The sequence below is a fragment of the Protopterus annectens genome, chromosome 2.part1 (genome assembly GCF_019279795.1).
Source record: "Protopterus annectens isolate FY-2018-M chromosome 2.part1, PAN1.0, whole genome shotgun sequence".
NCBI lineage: Eukaryota > Metazoa > Chordata > Ceratodontiformes > Protopteridae > Protopterus > Protopterus annectens.
Window position 1 is genome coordinate 1381016366 of NC_056729.1, and position 23048 is coordinate 1381039413.

The 23048-nt window shown below is 43.6% G+C and overlaps 1 protein-coding gene across 2 annotated transcripts in view; it reads right to left on the minus strand.

The window, feature by feature from the left end:
• Nucleotides 1-23048, minus strand: part of DRC1 (dynein regulatory complex subunit 1) — a 2270880-nt gene that overhangs the window by 1531441 nt on the left and 716391 nt on the right. For both annotated transcript variants that reach the window (XM_044062852.1, XM_044062853.1), the window contains one exon: nucleotides 20989-21128. In XM_044062852.1, the coding sequence (XP_043918787.1) occupies nucleotides 20989-21128 (140 nt within the window). The remainder of the gene's footprint in view (nucleotides 1-20988; nucleotides 21129-23048) is intronic.

Below are 23048 nucleotides of genomic sequence, written 5' to 3' on the forward strand. Positions count from 1 at the left end.
GCCTTCCCAATGGAAATGCTCCCTCATGGTATGTAAGGTCTCCCCAAAGGAGTAGTCCTCAGGCGGAGAGGCTGATGGAATTGATTCCTCAGTATCAGAATCCTTATAAGGGGGTAAAGAATATCCTAGGTCTGAGGATGAATCTGAGGAAATGGACACCTGGTCGGTCGGAAGATTCATAGTCTGCATCCTGTCTGGGCCTTTTATCAGGAGGGGGATGGGACCCCCCGATCAGGGTGATTAGGTCTTTGGCCATTTTTAGCATTTGTTTCTTAGGCATGGAAGCCTGTCCTGGAGAATGCTGTGTCGGTTTCTTTGTTTTTAAGGGGGGCTTAGACTTAGCAGAGGGTTTAATGGTTAACTGGGTAGGTCTGAAAACACCCTCTGAAGCTGTGGATTGCTCAGCTACTTCGGTTCCCTCTGAAGGGTTAGTTTCGGTAAGCTGAAAACCTAGAGCGTCCGAAGGCCCAGCCAGCTCCACGTGGGAGTCGGAGGCGGTCTCTGGTTCTGAGGAAGCGGTCGTCAGGGGCTGCGTAGGTGCCTTGCTGAAAACTGGAGAACCGGCGACCGGCCTAGAAGAGGCCTCGTCATCAGTTTTGGGCCTCAGATGCCTGTCCTTGTCCTTGCACTTTTTATGTATTCCAGTCGTCGGAAGTTCCGACGGCATGGTGTAATTGAACTTTCTGCCAAAATAATGTCGGGCAAAATCAAACCTACGTTTAATAGTGAGCTTGTTAAACCTAGCACAAAACCGATAACCAGTGACGTCGTGGTCTGGGCCTAGGCATGGAATACAATAGGAGTGGAAATCCTTATGAGGTATTTGCTTCCCACAAGAAATACAGTTATTAACTTTTACTGACATCGGTCTGAGGCAAGAAAAAGTTTCCCCAACGGGGTGCTTAGCTTTGTAGAAGACTTCGGTTCTGGATTCGGAATGAAAATCTCAGGAGTCGGCCGACCAGCACTTGCGAACTGCTTCTGCTTCGGGCACCGCGCAGCAAGAAAGACTGAAGAAAATGGCGTCGACTGCATCTTATATACCCCTGTCGCACTGACGTCAGGGAGGAGGCTACAGCAACTGACACTGGACCAAGACTTTGGAACTCAGGCCGACTGGGGAACCGCCTGACGGCAGGATAACCCTAGTGTAATGACTGCAGCAGTGTAACCAGATGAACATCAGGCGGATTATCAGCATTAAAAAATAAAATCCATTTTTGTTCTGCTGTTTCTGTTGTATTAGTTGTGTCTCCCCCTCTTAATCCCTGTTCTATTATTTCCATCATCTTCTTTTGGCTGTTCCCGTTAGGGGACGCCACAGCAGATCACCTGTTTCCATTTCCTCCTGTCCTCTGCATCTTGCTCAGTCACACCAACCACCTGCATGTCCTCTCTTACCACATCCATAAACCTTATCTTAGGCCTTCCTCTTTTCCTGTTACGTGGTAGCTTCATCCTTAGCATCTTTTTCCCAATATACTCAGCATCCCTCCTCAGCACTTGTCCAAACCAACGTAATCGTGCCTCTCTGGCTTTGTCTCCAAACCTTCCAACCTGGGCTGACCCTCTAATATACTTATTCCTAATCCTGTCCACACTCATCACACCCAGTGCAAATCTTAAAATCCCTGTTCTATTATTTCCAATACTAAAAGTTTAAAAATATGATCAGATCCCTCCTTAGAATTATGTTGTGCTAACACATTGATCTCCTTACCATTCTTAATGTCTCTATAATGCTCAAGAATTCTTTCTTTCAAGGTACGATTATTTTTTCTTATACAGAAAGCATAACATGCTTGACAGACAATAAAATAAACTATATTCCTCCTTCTACAATCTGCATAAAAATTTAACTCTATCTTAAAAAACTAAAGCCAAGTTGGCGTAGCTATTAACACATGCTGTACCCATAGCTACACCAACTTTCTGCAAAAATAATTCCTGTTCAAGGTAATACAGTCATACAGGGTGGAGACTTAGTAGGAATTGCCACCTGAAGAGAGGGTTACCTTGGAAACAAGAAGTTATGTACTCACTATAACGTTCGATGTATGTAGTCCATCTCGCCTCACATTCTTACCCGTGGGTTCGGAGCTGAATATCGGCTCCGACTCAGCCAAACTTTTCTAGCTCGAAGTCTTCTATTGGCTGGGCTAAGCAGGTATCCCATGGTGCACTGCTCCCTATCCCCAGATCTAATTTGCTGTGAATACTCATTCATACCCCATGCCTACACAACATCCAGGTAAAAAAGAATAAGCTAAAGGTGAAGGGAACTCTGTAAATAGAAACCTAACCTCCAGATCCTCCAGGAAGGGGGAAGGTGGGAGGGTAAGTGAGAATGTGAGGCGAGATGGACTACATACATCGAACGTTATGGTGAGTACATAACTTCTTGATGTTATGTAGTCCAATCTCGCCTACATTCTTACCCGTGGGACAGCGTCCCTAGCACCTACATCCTGGGTGGCTCATAGGAAAATACTCCTGAGTACTGTGGAACCAAAGGACGACCTGCCCCTAGATACCACGTCCAATTTGTAATGAGAAACAAATGTGTGAGGAGAAGCCCAAGTAGCTGCAGCACATATATCATCCATCGACAATATGGCTTGATAGGCTGTAGATGTAGAAACAGCCCGAGTAGAGTGAGCCTTGACCGGAAACGGCAGGTCTTTTCCTCCTGCAGAGTAGGCGAAAGAGATGCAACTAGATATCCATCTGGATAGGGTGATTTTGGAGACAGGTACCCCAATTTTGTTTTCCGAAAAGGAGACAAATAGTTGATCAGACTTTCAGATATCTTTTGTTTGGTGCAGATAGAAACGTAACTGTCTGTGTACATCCAACTGATGAAATTTAAATTCTGCCTTGTTTGAAAAATGAGGAAAGAATACAGGCAAATCAATAGATTGATTAAGATTGGATACAGAAGCCACTTTAGGAAGGAAAGAAGGGTTTGGTCTAACAGAAACCCTGTCCTTATGGAAGATCAAGTATGGAGGTTTGATAGAAAGGGCTTGAATTTCTGAAACTCACCTGGCTGAAGTGATTGCTATTAAAAAGGCTGTTTTCCAGGTCAATAATTTCAAATCACAGGTAGCTGCAGGCTCGAAAGGTGGTGAAGTGAGGGCTTGTAGAACAAAATTGAGATCCCAGGGCATGATAGGTTCGGAGACCGGAGGACAGAGTAATAGAGTACCCTTCAGGAAAGTCTTACAGAGTCTGTGAGCCATGAGACTAGGCTCATTCGCAACATGAAAATTAGATATCGCTGCCAACTGAACTTTTATGGTAGCCGATGCGGAACCCTGATGAAAAAGCATAGACAAAAACTCCAAGACTGAAGCAATCGGGACTGTGTAAGGATCAATTCCTTGGGTATGCGCCCAAATAGAAAACCTCTTCCATTTGCTAGAATAAATCTTCCTAGTAGAGGGCTTATGAGAGGAAGATAAAATGTGAACTACTTCCGGTGAAAACTGGTGAAGCCTAACTAACGAAAGAAGTGGAGTAGCCAGGCTATCAACCGGAGGGTCATCAGAGAGGGGTGGAACTGTCCCGACATGTGTGTCAGTAAATCTGGTTGTGGGTCCAGAATCCAAGGAGTGTCCACAATGTAGGGTTGGCGAAAGGGGAACCAGACTTGACGAGGCCAGTGTGGAGCAATCAGAATCATTCTGCTTCCCAAGGATTGCACTTTCTGAATCACTTTTGACAGCAAGGGAAACGGAGGGAAAGCATAAAGCAGACCTGAGGGCCAATTGTGAACTAGAGCGTCCCTGAGTGACTCCCCCTGTGGGGGGAATCAGCGTGAAATAGCTGCTGCATTTGGCATTGAGGGGGCTGACAAAAAGGTCACAGCAAGGCTGACCCCATCTGCTGAAGATTCGTTCTGCAACTAGAGGATTCAGGGACCACTCGTAAGGCATCAGAATAGCTCTGCTTAGCCTGTCCACTATCACGTTGAACTTCCCGGAATGTGCGTTGCCACCAGAAACCGTTGGGAAGATACTGCCCACTGCCACACTCGCATGGCCTCTCTGCACAGGGGATAAGATCTGGTTCCCCCTTGCTTGTTTAGATACCACACTACTGACATGTTGTCCGAGTGTATTGCAATGGTCCCTAGAGGCAGAAAGCTCTGAAGTGCCTGCAATGCAAGTAGCACTGCTCTCATCTCTAGGATGTTGATATGCAGATGTATCTCATGATCTTGCCAAGTGCCTTGGACTGTCCTGCCAAGATAATGCCCCCCCACCCCATCTGGGAGGCGTCCGTGGTCACTGTGGCAACCGGGATGGGTGGAACGAAGGGTTTTCCCCTGTCCAAATTGTTGGTGCAAAGCCACCAACTGAGATCCTATTTGCATCTGTCCGTGAGCAAAATGGGGTGAGAAAGTGGAAATTTTTGGAGAGACCATTGAACAAAGAGGAGCCATTGAAGAAGTCTCATGTGCAATCTCGCTAGAAGGACCAACATAATTGTTGCTGCCATGGTCCCCAGGAGTTGAAGAACCCATCTTGCTTTTGCTTTCCTCAGGGGCATCAGGTTGTGTATCTGTTGCTGTAAGACAATGATCCTTTCCTGCAGTAAAAATGCTCGCATTTGAACAGTGTCTAATTCTGCACTTATAAAGGTGACACTCTGTGAGGTCAACAAGGCAGATTTTTCCCAATTTAGTGTTACGTCCAGCTGTTGACATAGTGCGATGGTAGCGTCCCTGGTTTGGACTAGTAGATGCCTGGTGGGGGTGGTAAGGAGCCAGTCTTCCAGATACGGAAACACTTGGAATCCCTGATGTCTCAAGTGAGCAGTCACCACCGCCATACATTTGGTGAACACCCTGGGGGCTGTGGTGAGACCAAAGGGCAGGGCTCGAAACTGGAAATGACTGGCTCCCAGCTGAAAGCGTAAGTGACTCCTGGATGCCCTGTCCATTTTGACATGGTAGTAAGCATCCTTGAGGTCGATGGAGCACATCCATACCTCCTCTCCCAATAATGGGAGAATCAAATGTAGTGTGACCATACAGAACTTGGACTTCTGTACATAGTTGTTCAGTCAGCTGAGATCTAATATGGGTCTCAGGTCCCCTGTTCTTTTCAGCACCAAAAAGAATCTTGAGTAAGTCCCTAATCCGACTTGGTCTGAGGGGACACGCTGGATGGCTCCTTTTCCTAGCAGCTTTGAAACCGCTGAGGCTGTTTGATCCCTTTGACTGGGTGGAACGTCCGGGATTTTTCTGACTGAAGGGGGGTCTGACGTAAACAAGATGACATAACCTCCGGGAATTATTCGTAATACCCATCGGTCCTGGGTGATGCTTTTTCAGGCTTCCGGATATAACGAAATCCGACCCCCGACTGGCTCCGGATAAGCACAGCCGGGCACTCCCTCAGGAACGAGAGTAGGGGGAGTCACGAAAGGAATTGCGGTCTCCCAAATTGTGGGGGACCCTCTGCCTCTAGGGCGGCATCTCCCTGAATAACCTCCCCCTCCTCTGCCTCTGGAGGGGGGCTCACCTTGTGCTGCAGGAAAAAACCTCTGTGATTTTTTGAACCACATCTTCCCACCCCGATGGGCCTTGGGGTAAGGCCTAGAGAGAAGGGAAAAACTGACCCCTACGGCAGACAGGGCCTTTCCCTCTTGTTCGCACCTGGTGAGGGTGTCTTTCACTTTAGTTCCAAACAAAGAAGAACCATCAAAGGGGACGTCAGTGAAAGAAGACTTGAAGGCCTCCGCAAAGTGACAAAGGCGCAACCAGGCCTGCCTTCTAAGGGCGAATCCTGAGCTTGCTGCCCTACTCGCTCCATTGGCTGCATATGAGATGAGCCGCATGCAGGAGTTGACTATGGAATTGAGGGTAGACACCTGGGTGTTAACCGTCTGGGCCACCGCCTCAGGAACGTTACCCGCAAGAGTATCTCCTAACTCCTTGAGGAGATCTCTCTGGAGCCGAGTAAAATGAGACAGACAGTTCAGCGACCGTAAGGTAAAGGTTGCGGATGAGAGGTTACACTTCCCGTACCGGTCCATGGTCCTAGACTCCTTGTTATGAGGATGGACGGAGGAAGAAGTCTCTGCTACTTCCTTCTGAGTGGCTGCCGCCACCACCATGACATCCACGGGGACTCCTTTGGACATAAACTCCTTACCCGGGGGAGCAGAAAGAAACTTGTTGGGATGCCTGGGTACGGGCTCCACAGAATCAGGGTTTTCCCACACCTTTCGACAAATTAAATCTAGGAGCTCGTCAAAGGGTGTGGACACCCAGGAGGCAGAGGGCTGAACACCAAAGGCCTTAAGGAAGACCGACTCCTACTCGGAGAGGGCTTTGGACAGCCAGTTACCTCTTTGTGTCAGTATCTCCAGGATGTCGGAGAAGGAAACATCATCAGAGGATGACTTGGGGGACCCCTCCGATTCCTCGAGGTCAGTATCAGAGGTGAGAGACTCATCCTGGGAGTCTATGTGCTTCCTATTGCACATTTTCTTTCTAGGGGGCTCCTCAGGCATGAACTCTGAAGGGCCCTCAGAAACTTGGGGACCACTCATGGGGGTATCCCTAGGCCTTGGTGCTCCGCTGTCTACAGATAGGAGGTGATCAGAGGCTCTCACCGGAGTGGTGGGGGACAGAATGACCGACGCACATGATGTAGCTGACGATCTGGCCAGCGCAGTCCGCATGGCCTCAAAGGCAGCCCCGCCCCCTCCCCGAGTCCGAGGACCGGCCAGCCTCCGAGACCAAGACAGGAGTCGGGGTCCCTCGAGCCAAGGCACCGAGTGGAAGACTCGGAACTGAAATATGTCCCGAGATGTCCCCCTCGGGCCCAACTGAAGAATCTCGAGTCCCGAACCCCGTAGACGGAGCCGATGTCGGTACCGATAGGCCCGGGGGGGCTATCGGACCTAACCTAGGAACATCACACGGTGCGGAACACTCTGGCTCCGAAGACAGAGATGCGCTCGGAGGAGGAATGATCGAAGAAGGGGTCGGGCCGGGCTCCGGAGCCGAAAACAACTTTGCCAAAACCGGTGACTGGAGGAGCCTCTGCACCACCCTATCAACATACACATCAGAAAGGGTCCTGGAGGATTTGGAGGACAGGGACGGAGATCTAGATCTCCTCTCAGGTGAAACTGGTCTAAGACTGGGAGATCGGCTCCAAAGAGGTTCCAATATAATTGGAGCCAACGCCGGTTCCATCAACACCGAGACTTCCTGCGGCCCCGAGGATAGTGGAGCTGAGGAGGTCAAAGCAAGTTTTGTGACTTTCTCGGGTGGCTCCGAAGAAACTGAAGGAGCCAGAGATCTCTTTTTAGATTTTGAGGACTTAGGTTTAGCACTGGGAGAAGAATCCATCGCCTCTTCGAAAGAGGGTTTCAAGAGTCCCTTTAAAATCAGCTTATTCTTTCTTTCTTGGAGCACTCTGGGACTAAAAGCATGGCACAAGCTGCAGGACTCCTGCAGATGGATGGCTCCCAGGCAATAAACACAAATTGAGTGCCCATCGGTGATGGACATTTTGTAACTGCACTTAGTGCACTTTTTAAAACCCGAAGGTTTATGCTCTTTGGAATCCTTGGACATTTTCCAACAAGCAATCACAAAAAAACCAACACAGCACTAGTCACTGTCTGACAAGAAAGGACCCAGACACACACCACCACAAAAGGCGGGAACAAGTTAGTAAACTGCACAGCACACACACCAACCCCAGAAGTAACACACACTGAAACAAAAAAGGCCAAAAACCTCTAACTAAAACAGTTCTCTGACCACAAATAGCAAGGGGAAACCGACACTAAAACCTCTAACTTAAACGGTTTTAGCGCGAACACAGGACAAGAGGACTAGGTCCTCTAACTGAAACGGGCCTAGCCTGAAGGAACTGTTAGCGGGATACACAAACCACAAACACACTACCTAAACCAAAACAACACTAAATAGACACTAGCTATGAAAATAGCTTTTTGTTTGTAAGAAATTTTCTCAAATAACAAGAAAAAAAGGTACTTAGCCACAGCCAAGAGCGAGACCACGTCTGAGCTACACAACTGGCAAACGAGATCTGGGGATATGGAGCAGTGCACCATGGGATACCTGCTTAGCCCAGCCAATAGAAGACTTCGAGCTAGAAATGTTTGGCTGAGTCGGAGCCGATATTCGGCTCTGAACCCACAGGTAAGAATGTAGGTGAGACTGGACTACATAACATCTGATCTTCCCAAACTTGTACTGGCGAAGGATGTAAACAATTGATCAAATTGTCCAAATTATTTTGTTCTATGTAAATACACTCACAACTGTCTATGTACATCCAGAAGGTGAAAGCAGTACTCTTTGTTGGAATAATTTGGAAAAAAAATACTGGTAAGTCTATAGACTGATTGATATCAGCATCTAAAATCACTTTAGGCAAAAAGGTTGGGTTTGTTCTGAGTGACACTCTGTCCTTATCGAAAATTAAGTAAGGAGTTTTAGAGCATAGGACTTGTAATTCGGAGACTCTTCTCGCAAAAGTGACAGCTACGAGAAATAATGTCTTCCAAGAAAGAAACTTTAAACCACAGGTAGTTGCTGGTTTGAAAGGCAGTGCTGTAAGTGACTGTAGTACTAAAGTCAACCCCCAAGGTGGGAGAGGATCCCTAAAAGGGGGGTTTCAAGTGTACAGTACCTTTTAGGAAAACTATGCAAAGCCTGTGGGAAATCAAAGGTTGTTTGCCAAAACCAATACAAAAGTTAGAAATCGCTGCTAGTATAACTTTGGCTGATGAAGCAGAGGCTTCCTTACTAAAAATGGCAGTCAGAGATTCCAAAATTTTTCTACTGGTGCTGAAAAGGGGTCTAATCCATTATCATAGGCCCAGATAGAAAATCTCTTCCATTTGCTTAGGTAGAGAGCTCTAGTGGATTGTTTATGCCATGCCAGCAAAATATGCTATATGGGAGAAAGTATAGCATTATGCCTGGCGACTAACAGAAGTGGAGGAATCAAGCTGTCAGCTTGACAGTCTGAAAGTCGGGATTAACTAGTCCCTGAGGATGGGACAGTAGATCCAGAACTGGGTCCAGAATCCATGGTCACCAAAGCAGATGAGGCCACAGGAAGGGAAACCACATCTGTCGAGGCCAATAAGGAGCAATGAGAATCACCTTGCTTCTCAACCAAGATGCCTTCTTGAGAAACATCGGGATCAGAGGAATGGGGGGAAAGACACAGAGCAGACCCGCGGGCCAATCGTGTACAAGAGCATCTCTGGGTGACTTCCCCTGAGGGGGAATTAGGGCAAAGTAGCTTCTGCACTTGTTTCTGAGGGGTGAGGCAAACAGGTCACAGGAAGGGTCGCCCCAGCGAAGAAAAACCTCCTTTGCTGCTCTGAGTTCAGAAACCACTTCTGAGGCAGGAGGATGCTCTGTTCAGCTTGTCTGCAATTAAGCTGGAAGTCCCCGGGATGTGTGTTGCTATCAGAAAGCTGTTGGAAGATATGGCCCATTGTCACACTCAAAGGGCTTCTTGACACAGTGGGTAGGACTTGGTTCCCCCCTGTTTTTTGATGTACCAGACTACCAACATATTGTCTGATTGAATAGCTACCATCCCTGGAAGTAAAGCAGAATGAAAACCCTGCAATGTCAGAACCACTGCCCTTAGTTCCAGTATACTGATATGCAGGCTGGCCTCGGAAGGGGACCAATAGCTTTGGACTGTTTCCCCTAGATAATGCCCCCCCCAACCCCTTCTGGGAAGTGTCAGTGGTCACTATGGCCTTCGGCTGGGGGAAGGCCAAGGAGCAACTTTAAGAATCTCTCTCGAATGCATCCACCAAGTCAGACTGTTTTTGTATCAGCTGGAAATTAAAATTTAGTGGTCTATGGGAAGAGTCATAATTGACCATTGGTTTGCTAATAGCCACTGGAGAAGTCTCATGTGGAATCTTGCTAGTGGAACCAAAGTAATAGCTGCTGCCATGGAGCCCAGTGCTTGTAGAATTAATTGAGCAGGTATTCTGTTTGAGCACAGAAGTGGATGGACTTGCATCTGCATTTACTGCAACCTGTGAAGGGGAAGCAATGCAACATAAGTAGAAGTTTTGAGACGAGCTCCGATTAAGTCCATGTCTTGGTTGGGAGTTAACTGGAATTTGGCAGTACTGACGGTTATGCCCAATTGACGGGATAGGTCCAGTATGAAGTCCGTGGTCTGTTGCAGTAGATGCCTGGTAGAAGCGGTGAGGAGCCAGCCGTCTAGGTAAGGAAACACTCGGAATCTGTGCAGCCTCAAATGTGCTGTGACCACCGCCATGCATTTGGTGAACACACTGAAGGCTGTGGTGAGACCAAATTGCAGCACTCTGAACTGGAAATGACTGGCCCCTATTCAGAAGCGAAGAAACTTTCTCGAACATTTGTCCCCTTTTATGTGGCAATACGTGTTCAGAAAGTCGACAGAGCACATCCAATCATCTTTCTCCAAGAAGGGGAGAATAGACTGAACCATGACCATCCAGAATTTTGTTTGTTGGACAAATTTGTTTAGAATACTGAGATCCAGAATTGGTCTCCAGTCCCCTGTTTTCTTTGGCACTAAAAAGAATCTTGAGTAAAAAACAGATCCTAATTGGTCTGGTCAGACTTCGTGGATGATTCTTTTTTCTAACAGCTTTTGTACTTCTACTGTTGCTTGAACTCTCTAACTTGATGGAACTTCAGGGAGTTTTGCAGGGGTTCTTGGATAAAGGTTGAGTGGAATTTGGTAGCCTCTGGTAACTATCCTTAACACCCAAGCATCGGTGGTAATGTGTCGCCAAGTGTTTGGGTGCAAGGTACCCCCCCCCCGACTACTTCCAGAGGTAAGCAATTGGGCCTCCATTCAGCAGCTCTGAAAAGTTTGACCAGAGAACGAATCTCTGGAAACCTGATTCTGCAGACCACTCCTGTATCTTGGATAGAATCTTCCACTGAAACTCCCCACCTCTGCCCTGAGGGGCATCTGAGCCACATGCGTCCTGGAAAGGCTTTTGGGATTTTTTGAACCACATTTTACCACTCCTCTGGTTCCTGGAGAAGGACTGTTGAGATGTAGAAAAATGCACACCCACAGCAGACAGTCTTTCCATCCTTTTAAAACCTGGACAGAGCTTCCTTAACCTTGGGACCAAACAGGGAGGACCCATCAAAGGGGGCATTGACAAAGAAAGATTTGAATGACTCTATGAACTCACACGGGCGCAATCAAGCATGTCTTCGCATTCCAACACCTGAAGCTGCTGACTTGGTTGCTCCTTTGGTTGCATGTGCAATGAGCCTCATGGATGAATTCAATATCTACTCCAGGGTAGCTAGTTGGGAGTCCACTTTCTCCTGGACCCCCCTCAGTCACTGCTCCCACCAGGGTATCTGATAGCTCCTTGACCAGATCTCTTTGGAGTTGAGTAAAATGTGCCAAAAAATACAAAGACCTGATGGGGAAGGTCGAAGACGCATAGACCTGCTTCCAAAATCTGTCCATTGTCCTGGACTCTCGGTTCGGGGAATGGACAGTAGAACTTTCTTCAGTGAGTTCTTTCTTAGTAGCGACCACTACCACCATGGCATCCACTACCAAGCTCGTAGCCCAGTGGGGTTGGTCCTCTGGGGCAGTAAGAATCTTATCAGATCTCCGGGGTACTGGTTTGACAGCATCAGGGGTCTTCCAAGCCCGCTGAACAATTAATTAAATCGTCACCGGGGGGTCATCCAGGAGGCAGATGGGCATGCACCAAAGGCCTGCAAGTACATAGATTCCTCGGAGGATGGGTCATTGGGCTTCCAACCACCCCTCTGCTTCAGGATCTCCAAAATGTCTCTATAGGACATACCTTTCGAGGATGATCGTGGGGAACCCTTCTCTTCATCGAAATCTATGTCTTCTGTGATGGATTCCTCAGGAGAATCGATGTGCTTCCTCTTGCATGATCCCTTCTGAGGTGGGCTCCTCAGTGTGAATATCTAAGGAGGACTTGAAAGAAGGGATATGCTTAGAAGGTATGTCTTGCGGACCTGATGCGCACTGTCCAGGGGTAAAGGTTGGTGCCTGAACTGAAGAGGCTGGGGCCTGAAAGGAGGACTCGACTCCAAGAACCCAGAAGCCACATGGGAAGATGAAGTGGCCAAAGCCCTTTCCATGTCCTGAAAGGCAGGACCCCCTGAGGAGGGATGGTAGCCTGTTACAGAGACCGACAAACTCAAACTAGGGAAGGCTGGCACAGGTTTACTAGCTATGCCCCCTTCAGACTATAAGGTAAGTTATGACTGCCACCAACCATTACTTATCAGCTACTCTAAGGCCATTGCAAGGGATGTCCAGTCCTACTGTGTAATGTTACTATTATTCATATGGTAAGTGTGACCAAGAGCAAGGCTATTTAGGAGTTCCCTATACACTGTCACCAAACATATACGCAAGTACTGTAAGAGCTTAAATATCTCTAAACAAACCAGCCACAATTAAAAGGTATAAATATATTTAATAATAAATAATAAAAGAACAAGACAATACTCAATCAACACAGTAACAAGAGTTCAGAATCACATGAAATATTTTAAAACATTGCAGGACAGTCTCAAATAAATACAGTAAGCATCTAAACTAATCTTTACTATATTCCTATCTATATCTAAAAGATACTATGCCCTAAATAAAACTTACTTGCAGAGCAAGGCAAATGCAGATGATGGATGGTTTCTAGGTCCAAGACAAGATACAAAATGCACACTCCATCTCTGAGAGAGTTCTTAAATTAATATCACTTATTACTGTTGGGTTAGCCTGGATGACATCACTCTTCCTCACCTGCCTTCAGTTCCCAGGCTAACAGAAACTTAATAAAATTTAACATTTCTGTGTGAAAAATACATATCTCTCAGATGCTTGCTCAGAACTGGAAGTCATAAAACAATTCAACACTATTACATTTAAAACCTAGTAATTATTGCTGATTCAAGACAATAGGAAAACCTCTAGCTCTAGACAATGTGTCTGCTTACTGAGAGATAACACAATTGTAAAACACTTTTCAACTTATTTTCTTGAAGTTTTGCAAGTTAACTTTGTATGTTCCAGCTTCTACTATTAAAACACACATTTGCACAGGTATATAGTTTATATGCATTTCTGTTCTTTTCCAGTAAGGTACACTGTGATTACATTCTTGAAGCTCAGTACATAACATAGAGTTCTCTTGCATTTGTAAGTCAGGCATATGAATCATATTAATATTCACAAAAGACATATGATTACTTACAAAATTCCAGATAGCTGGGCTGGCAGTGTCGCATTTCTATATAAATCATATTATTATTTTCAAATGACATAATTATTTACAAAATTCCAGACAGTTGGACTGGCAGTATTTTCCTGGTGTCACACTATGATTGCCTATGTCGTACATGACAATTTAATAATGATGTTTCTTATTTAAAAATAAAAAAAATCTGATCTGAAGTTATTGTCAAGCCAGGTGTCTATTATGAATGTTGGGTCATGATTTTGCAGATGATTATAAATAACAGCTGATTTGTTGTGGACAGACCTAGCAATGCAATACAGTAACCTGGCTTGGGCCAATGGAAAGAAGGGCCTTTCATTCAATCTATGGACAGCGCAGTGGTAACGTTGTCACCTCACAGCAAGAGGTGTTCCGGTTTGATTCTTGGCTACACTGCCTTCTGTGCAGAGTCTGCATTTCCTCACTGCATTCGTGTGGGTTTCCACCGGGTGCTCCAGTTTCCTCCCATATCACAAAGACATGTATCTGGAGCATTTCTCCCTGGGCCTCCACTGAAAACTGGCTTCCTTCCAAGTCGGATTTTCCCAGTAAACAATGTTTAAATAAATACTACCAAGAATGATGGGTACATCAAGCAAAATGACTGTACATGCAACCGGAGGAGGTTTCAACTCCTGGTGGTAAGAACAGACTAAGACCTCCAGCCTGCCATTTGGAATATCTCAGTATATCTCTATTTATATCTGCCTTTGCTGCCAAATCTGTATTGTTAACTTGCTTTCCTTTCTGTCATTTTTTCTTCACAAATCAGCTAAAACGGACTTTGTTTTCTGTAAAAGTTTTTACAACTGCAATATAACTTAATAGGAGACTTTCTAAGGTTCATTGACGGGTACTAGGCTAACAAACGCAAGGGCCTTTTTAAGAGTAGCCATGCATCCCAAATCTCTGACAAGTTCTGGTACCCTTGATAAGTGAAAGCAGGAGCTTGGGAGATGAAACATTTACAAGTAGAGAGATGAACCACTTACAGGCTGCCTGTGTCCATTGGAGATATACGTGGCAATCCAGGGATGAAATTTCTGTTCCCCATCCAAATATCCAAGTTGCACTTGAACTGGTTTACAGAGGAACTCTACTTCAACATGGATGGGAAGCCTGTTCCACAGAAGGGACAGCCTCTGGGATACATATATGTCTCTCCAGCAGGTCCTAGTTATATCACAGGCAAGGTTTAAGTATTTAGAATGCATAATTCTGGTGATGTTTATTTTGTGGATATGCAGGAGGTCCATTAAGATGGCGTCTGACAATGTTTTGTATGCCAGGCATAAAGCTCTCCTCAACATCCTTTAGGAGACAGAATACAGAGATCAGGCTTCGAGGCACATACCAAAGGGTCACTGCACTCAATAACAGATATGATGAATGCTTAGTACAATGGAACAATGACCTCTTTGGACCAAGATGCCATACCTTTATTTATAAGTTCCTTCTCTTCCAATGAACAGTGGATGCTCGACAACCATCTAGCCCTTAATGCAATCAAACAAAACTTATGTTATTCAATGCATCCAAATCCTCTTCCCTAGACAAACAGTCCTTCATAATTACCAGCAATTATAATACCTCCCTAGAACTAGTCTCTGACACAAAATTACTAGGAATTATCATTGACAATCAACTAAAATTTGATAAGCATCTACAAGCAAATATAAAAAAAAACATAAAAAATTAAGTATGTTTTACCACCACAGTCGCTTTCTCTCTCCCACCACCAGGATTACATTAGCTAAATCATACCTCATCCCATCCCTTTTATAGGGTGGATCTATCCAAACCAGCCTACAATCTTCCCTCAAAACAAAACTCTCATTTTGTTATAACAAAACATCCAAATTTGCGGCAGGTCATAGAGCCTCTTCTCACCACTGTAATTCCCTTCATCATCTAAGCTGGCTAGAATTACCAAACGTCCTCACATATACCCAGCTCATCCAAGCACACAAACTCATTCATAACCCGTCTCTCTGCCCCTCCCTAGCAAATAACTTTGAAATGCATAAACCAGATAGACTCCTAAGATCCAATTCCCAAAACCTAATTAAATTGCATAAACCAACACATCCTGCTGGAAAAAAAATTATGTCCTTCTCTCTTGCACTCCTCTGGAACTCTCTCCCTTCTCCCATCTGCACCACCAGCAGTCTCTCCTTGTTTAAAATCTCACTGCACTCGCACCTTACTTTACAATGGAAATGCTTTTGCCCTCATCCAACCTAATTCTACCATACTTTCTTGCTACCTTTTCAAACTTTATTGCCTGTCACTACCTCCTAACGTTTTACATCCTTACCTCATTTTAATTCCCTAAAAAAAAAAAAACTACTACTTACTGAATTAACCTGATGTAATTTTCCTAATGAAAATCATTTATTTCTGTATTATGTAACATCTATTTGAATCGTGCAATATGGGTTTATACTATACAAAATATATATTTAACATTTAATTGAAATGTATATTATGGATTTGTGCTCTTTCTGTACTATGTATTTGTATTTCTCTGGAGCTTTTCTCCCCAGGACTCCATTGAAAATGAGCTCCTTGTAGCTCAATGGACTATCCTGGAAAACAAACTGCAAATAATAAATAAATAAGTTGCACAACAAAGAATGAGTTCCTCGCTATTGTAGACACATGCCAGTCAAAGGCTAGAGTATGTGTCCCCTGTGTTGTCAATATGACAGTTACCAGGGTTGGATGGCTTCCTGAAGGTTAGTATTATGTATTTCTTGGCATTTAGTTTTAGTCTATGGCTCTGAAACAAGTTACCTGTCTGTGTCAGCCCTTCCTGGAGAACATTTTTGTCAGTGGGGGATTCTATGACTACTCATAATTCGCAATCAACTGCAAATTTAGTCATCCAGAGGCCCATGAAGCAGCAGTCCCAGGACTGATTCCAGAGGGACTCTGCTTATGACTGGCCTCTTTGTAGAGGTGGACTTTCCAGTTCTAACTTTCTGTGTCCTATTAGCCAGCTAGCTATCCACTGGATGACATAAGGATTTATACTTAATCTCTTCAGTTTATCAACAATGCCCATGTGGAGTATTGTGTCAAAAGCCTTGGCCAGGTCAAGGTAGGCAGTGTGAACAGTTTTGGCCTCATCCATTGCTTTGGTGACCTTCTCAAAGAATTCCACCAGGCTGAGTAGGCAAGACCTGCCCTTGACGAAACAAAATTGGGTTAGGTCCAGTGTCTGGAGTTTACCTTTGCTATTAATGATCATTCTCATGATAATTCTTTCCATGGCTTTGCATGGGAGACTAGTGAGACTTGTGGGTCTGTAGTTTCCAGGGTCTGTAGATGGCCCACCTTTGTGCAGAGGGATGACTGTTGCTGTTCTCCATTTGTGAGGCAAAAAGCCTGTTTGGAGGCTACAGTTAAATAGCAATTCTGGATGGCCAGATAGGTCATGTTTCATGCTGTTTAGAAGGCATCCTAGGATATTGTCTGGGCCCATCAATGGAGTGTTCTTAGCCTTAGAGAAAGCATGGAGGATTTGTTCTCTAGTGATAGTAGGTGGAGTTATAACTAATGGTATTTCCTGACGGGAGGTTATGGGGAAAGAAGGGGGAAAGTTTGAGCTGAATTTGTCTGCCAGTATGTTTGCTATATCTTTTGGCTCGGTATAGATGACTTCATTAACAATGAGGTATGTACACAATCTTGTATTGTCTTTGATGTTGTGGACATAGCTGAAGAATGCCTTATGGTTGTCCTTAGCCTGGGAGGCCCAAATGACCTAAAATTTGGCTTTGGTAGACTTTATTTGTCCTCTAAGTTGTTTGTTTAGCTTGAGAGTGTTTTTATCTTGCTGGGTGCTACACCTCCTAATTTTTGCCATGATTTTCTTCCTTCTGTTGTACAGCTTACTGATGTTGTGATTCCACCAGAGTGGCGTGTTTTTGAGTTAGTTTTGTAGTTTTTCCTGATGGGTACAGCTGCCTCTATGCTGCTATTAACATGCTTGTATATAGTCGCTGTGAACAGTTCCACAAAGGCAGCAGTGATCTCAGGGTTTACTGTGGCTTGATATTTTGTCAGGTTTTCACATAATTGTAGTAACTTAGCCTTATGGTAGTCCCTGAACATTTCAGGGTTAGCTGGGGTTCTGAGTTTTATTTTTACTACAAAGGAAAATGTTTTGTGGTCTCACCTTCGCTGAGAAGACATTACACTATGGGGTGTGTAGCACTCACCAGCATTAGTGGGATCCAGATCCATGGCATGCATGTCAACTCAAAACTACTCCTAGACACAGGTCTATATGACTAGACCGAAAGATCACAACAGCAAATGTATGTACATCGACACATTTACGTCGATGTACATACTGAGCGAAACACCTAAACGGAGAAAACCGGAACGCCGAACGTGTTTAATAGCCAGCAGCACAATGGTGGGGATAACAAAATATATCCTTTTCCCCACTGTAATGTGGTCTCGGAGTTGGTATATTTAAGTGGGGGGTGTGGTTTAGTTTAGAATTTACCTACCTGTGTGGTGCCTTATGATGATGAAACATGTTCGGCGTTCTGGTTTTCGCCATTTAGGTGTTTCACTCAGTATGTACATCGACGTAAATGTGTCGATGTACATACATTCACTGTTGTGATCTTTCGGTCTAGTCATATAGATCCCTAGACACAGCTGTTCCTGAAATACACCTACATCATAAGCATGTCTTTGTGTCAATTCTAGTTTTACCAACTTTATACACTGTACTCATAATGTCTTCTAATTTTAGCAGTACACTGTATTAAGGTTAGGGAAGTGGGGGCTTGTGGCGGGGTTTGCCTCCCCTGAAAAAACAAGTTTAAAGGAGAAGAGCAATGTTCGCTATTCGCTCTTCTCTTCAACTTTCAGTCTTTTTTCAGTGAGGCAGCACTTGGTGTTATGGTGCTGACATTTCAGTCAGAATCCTGAAAATAATTATTTTTCATTTGATGATTGCATGGTATGTCCTGCATAATTTCTGGTTTCAGTTAGTCCCACTATGGGCATCTAAAAATATGGCAACCAGATGACCACATATTTTGCACAATGATCCATTTATAAGTGGTACTTAATGTAACTGCAACATACGTTTAGAAAGTAGTGTTAGTCTTACACACAGAACTACAGATTTATCATGTTCAGGGATCATGGCTTTAAGGAAGTATTATTATGCTGCAGTATAATAAATCAACTGGTTGCAATGCAACAGAAGTGGGAAATGTAATGCATGAAGACATTTGAGCCTCAGTGTAAAAGAACAGATAGCTCTAATTTTTTTAACTATACTTGTAAAATACTTATGAGCAAAAATGGCAAGGGCATTAGCACATTTTCCAACATTCAGGAATGCAAAAAAAGTAACCTTCCTAATGGTACAGACATTAGTGAATAGCAGAACAAGTTATTTGAACTGTTAATTAACAGATTTGTACTGCAATGTTAGCTTTGATACTTCATGAAGATTGTGGGGGGAGGGTGTGTCAGTGCTCACTGAATAGGACTACAAAATTACAATCCATTCAAAAGCTTGGAATTCAGCTACTTTCTTTGTCCGGCTGTAAACTGCTTTGAATAGCTTAAAACAAGCTCTAAGAGAAATATATATGATGATCATTCAGGAATAAAATACATGCACTCCTGTGCTTATGTGCAAGATGTCTGACTGCATCTCAATGTAGTAGGAAAACAACATCACTTCCTTATGTCTAACATGACTCGTATAAAAACTTGAGGTAGTTACGTATTATCGCAACTACATTTTCCTGAAAGCTGCAAGTACACTTTTTTGCATGCTTTATCGCCAGCATTTATCATGTTCCAAAGTGTGATATCTGGAGATGTTGTCTAGCATTTCATTGGGGGTCTCTGTCTTTAGCTTGACAAGTTTACTTGGTACTGATATCACCTATCAGGTAATAGGGCTACCACTATGGCAAGCACCGACCATGGTCTGGATATGAACTAAATAACATGCTGCTTAAAATGACTGTTTCCCAAAAAAAAAAGGTTACTAATGATGTGTGGTACTGAAAATAACTGCGGAAACTCTTGGGACCAATAACAGCCAAACGAGAAAACGTAACCAAGTGTGGTTGCATAACAGCCAACCGAGAAAGCGTAACAAAGTGTGTTTGCGATAATACTGTGTAAAAAAAAAAAAAAAAAAAAAAGTATTCTGCCTCATGTTTAGAGCTAAAATATTGTTGGTGTGCTGCAATAAAACCAGACAAGATAACAGGATGCTATGAAGTTACAATAGTTCCAAGCGGAAATAGCTATTAAGTGCTGTTCCACTTATATATTTCTTTGACTTTTTTGTAAATGGGCAATGTGGCAGAAAGAACGTCCATGTCTTAACAGATATAAATAACTCTAAAACAATAGGTAGTAGGTTAATGTGAGCATGAAAGTTATTCAACATATTGTTATTTATACAACAGGTGATATTTAACGTGGAAATATGCTGTAGTTGTTCTGCAAAAAGGCTGAAATACCTCCAAAATGTCTTTTTTTTTTGTAACAACAGACATGAGCAACTCCAAAAGTAGAAGCAGAGAGGAATACATTTAGTGCACAGTAGAATACAAAATGAATAGCATTTTATTTACAAGTGACTTTAAGAATTTGCTTTATTAAGAAAAAATCACTTTGGAACATGATAGATGCCGGCAAGAAAGCATGCAAAAAAGCGTACTTGCAGCTGCCGCAAAAATGTGGTTGCGATAATACGCAAGTACCAAACTTGAAATGATTCCTGGAAAAGTGGCAATAAAGTATCAGCCACCGTATGGTAAAACATATTAACGTTTTATAAGAAGCACCTAGAGTGATTTTAATGAATTAAATAAGCTCAGAAAAGAAAGATACAAAAAAGCCAGTTTTTGTGTTCCAAGGTGAGCTCTTTCTCTCTTTCCAATTTGTTTAAAAATGGGATGTGGATATGCCAAACGATGTATCCTTTAACATCTAATTAGCTTCTGAACATTAGGAAGTGATATTAGAAACAAGGTTGGTGGGCTGGCATAATGGTTAAGGTGTTTATCTCACAGATGCAAAAATCATAATGGTGAAGGTGTTTATCTCATAGACGAAAGGTACAGGGTTTGATTCTCACATTTGAAGGGAAAGTGGTTAGGCCTGAAATGGTCAGCATGTGCAGCTAGCCTAGTACTTCTCTACAAAAAAAAAAAAATCAAATGGTGCTGTTGAAGTATACATTTCAAAGAGAAGAGAAAGTTTACATACCGACCACTTAGTTTACAATAGGATTACTACTGCACTTAGAAAGTAATGTAAATCGCTTTTGCTTCCAAACAGGCAATCTAGCAGATGGTCTCTAAATGACTGGACCAAATAAACTCCCACTGCAAGAACCAAAGATAAATAACTATTGAGCACTGTTCCCCTTCAGAATTTTATCTCAAACAAGCATCAGAATTTCACAAATACATTCTTCAATCAAGACATTTAGCCACCTATAGAACAAAGCTCTAAAAACCAAAACAGCAACACTGCAGCTCTGCAAACAAAAATGATATCCACACAAAGTTTATCTACACTTTAGCAACAATCAGCCATTGTGAAGAATGTTTTGCCTTTTGCATCTGGATACTCAAATGGAACGGTTCAACTTAATAGGTTTACCGTGTGATCTTCCTCTTCTGCTGAGACTTGGTAATTGTATTTTCCTCATCTCGTTTCTTTAGCACTTGGAAATTATACTCCAGTTTCTCCTGGTTTAGTTGGTAAGTTGCTTTCATTTGCTGTAGTTGCTGCTCTAAAATCTGAAGTAAAATTTTACTTTATAAATAAAATGTAATTCAACAAGATAATCTGCTAGTTCTACAGTAAAACTTTACTATATAAATAAAACGTAATTCAACAAAAAGGGCTGCTAGATTAGTAGAAAAAGTTCTAAATATCAGATCAGTTTAGGCAACACTGATGCAAAATCAGACTTTCAAAGACTTAATAGTATGTATTAAGATACATAAAAAAGATTTCTTTTTTGGTTTCCAATGCCTACCAAAAATCAGCGCTCATCACCAAATGCAAGCTGTATTGAACATATGTTCCCCAGTAAGTGAGAGATGCCTCCAGTCCATTTGCTCCAGTGGGGAAATAGCCGAACCCAGAGACATGCATCAGGACTGTTTTGTCATGCCCGTACATAGCTCCTTGTCCTAAGCATGCCCACAGCAAGGAGAAGCCATGCAAGGGGATTGCAGAATAATTCTCCATCTACCACACGTTACACAAACAAAGCCCTACCCCCATACCATTGCAGACAAGTAAGCGCTTAGGTCCCTGGTACTCAAATAATACTAAAGTAAATTTAAATACCTTAGTTTATCCAACTTTGCCACAGTAGAAAGTAAAGTTATGTATGTAAACTTACCATAACAGTAGATATTGAAATGATGACTGCTGCAGCAGCCTTAGCTATGTGTGTTGTATCTTCCATGGGATATAAAGTACAATTGTGTACACTTACCATAAATGTAGATGTTCGAGTGTATTCACTGTTGCAGTCATCACATTTGGGTTATCTGCTTGCAGTAGCCCTCAGTCAGCCTGATTATCAAAGTCTTGGGTTCTGCATCTGTTGCTGTCTCACTTTCCATGACGTCAGGTAGTCAGGGGTATAAAGCATGCAACCGAAGCCATTACATCAGTTTTTCTTGCCCCAGATATCCAGTGCCCCCCCCCTAATGGGAAGCAATTAAATGTATATATACTAGGTTATACCTCCGACAAAAAAGCAAATATACCAAAAAGCTTTTAAGCATAGTAAAGGAGAATAGAGGTATAGCCAAAAGAAGTCAGGGGGCTGGAGGTAGGGTAACCAGGACTGCAACAGTGAATACACTCGAACAGCTACATTTATGGTAAGTGTACACAACTGTACTATGTTCTTTGTGTTTCACTGTTGCAGTCATCACATCTGGGTAGATTCCCAAAGCTAAGGATGGGAGGAGGAATTTAAATAGCATTAGGACCAGCTATAAGGCCCTGCAAGACTGAAGTGGCAAAACCAGCTCTGGATTTAGAGAAAACTGGCAAATGGTAATGCTTGGTGAAAGTATGTACAGAACTCCAGGTAGCAGCTTCTAGGATGTCCCTGGTAGGGACACCTCTGAGAAAGGCTGTAGAAGTAGATGCAGCCCTGGTTGAATGTGATCTAATCCCCTGTGGGATAGGTTTTCCATGGTGCTAATAGCAGAAATGAATGCAATGGCCTATCCGTTTAGAATTTGTTTGCTTTGAAATAGCCTTCCCCTCTGCCCCTGCAGCAAGTGCCACCAGCAGTTGTTCAGGTTTCCTTTGAGGTTTAGTCCTGTCCAAGTAAAATCTAATCTAAGTTGTCTGTGCACATCTAAGGAGTGCAGTATCCATTCCCCTTTGTTCTGTGGATTAGAAAAGAAGGTTGGCAAATGAATGGTCTGATTAAGAGCCACACTGGATACTACCTTGGCCTTGAGGGAGGGATTGGTCCTGAGAGACACCCTGTCTCTGCATGAAAGATGATGAAAGGCTCCACTGCCATAAGGGCCTGTAATTCAGAAACCCTTCTTGCTGAAGTGATTGCTAAAAGGAAGGCTGTTTTCCAAGAAAGGAATTTTAACTCTGCACTTGCAGCTGGCTCAAAAGGAGGAAGAGTGAGTTTTTCCAATACAAAGTTAAGGTCCCAGGCTGGAGTTGGG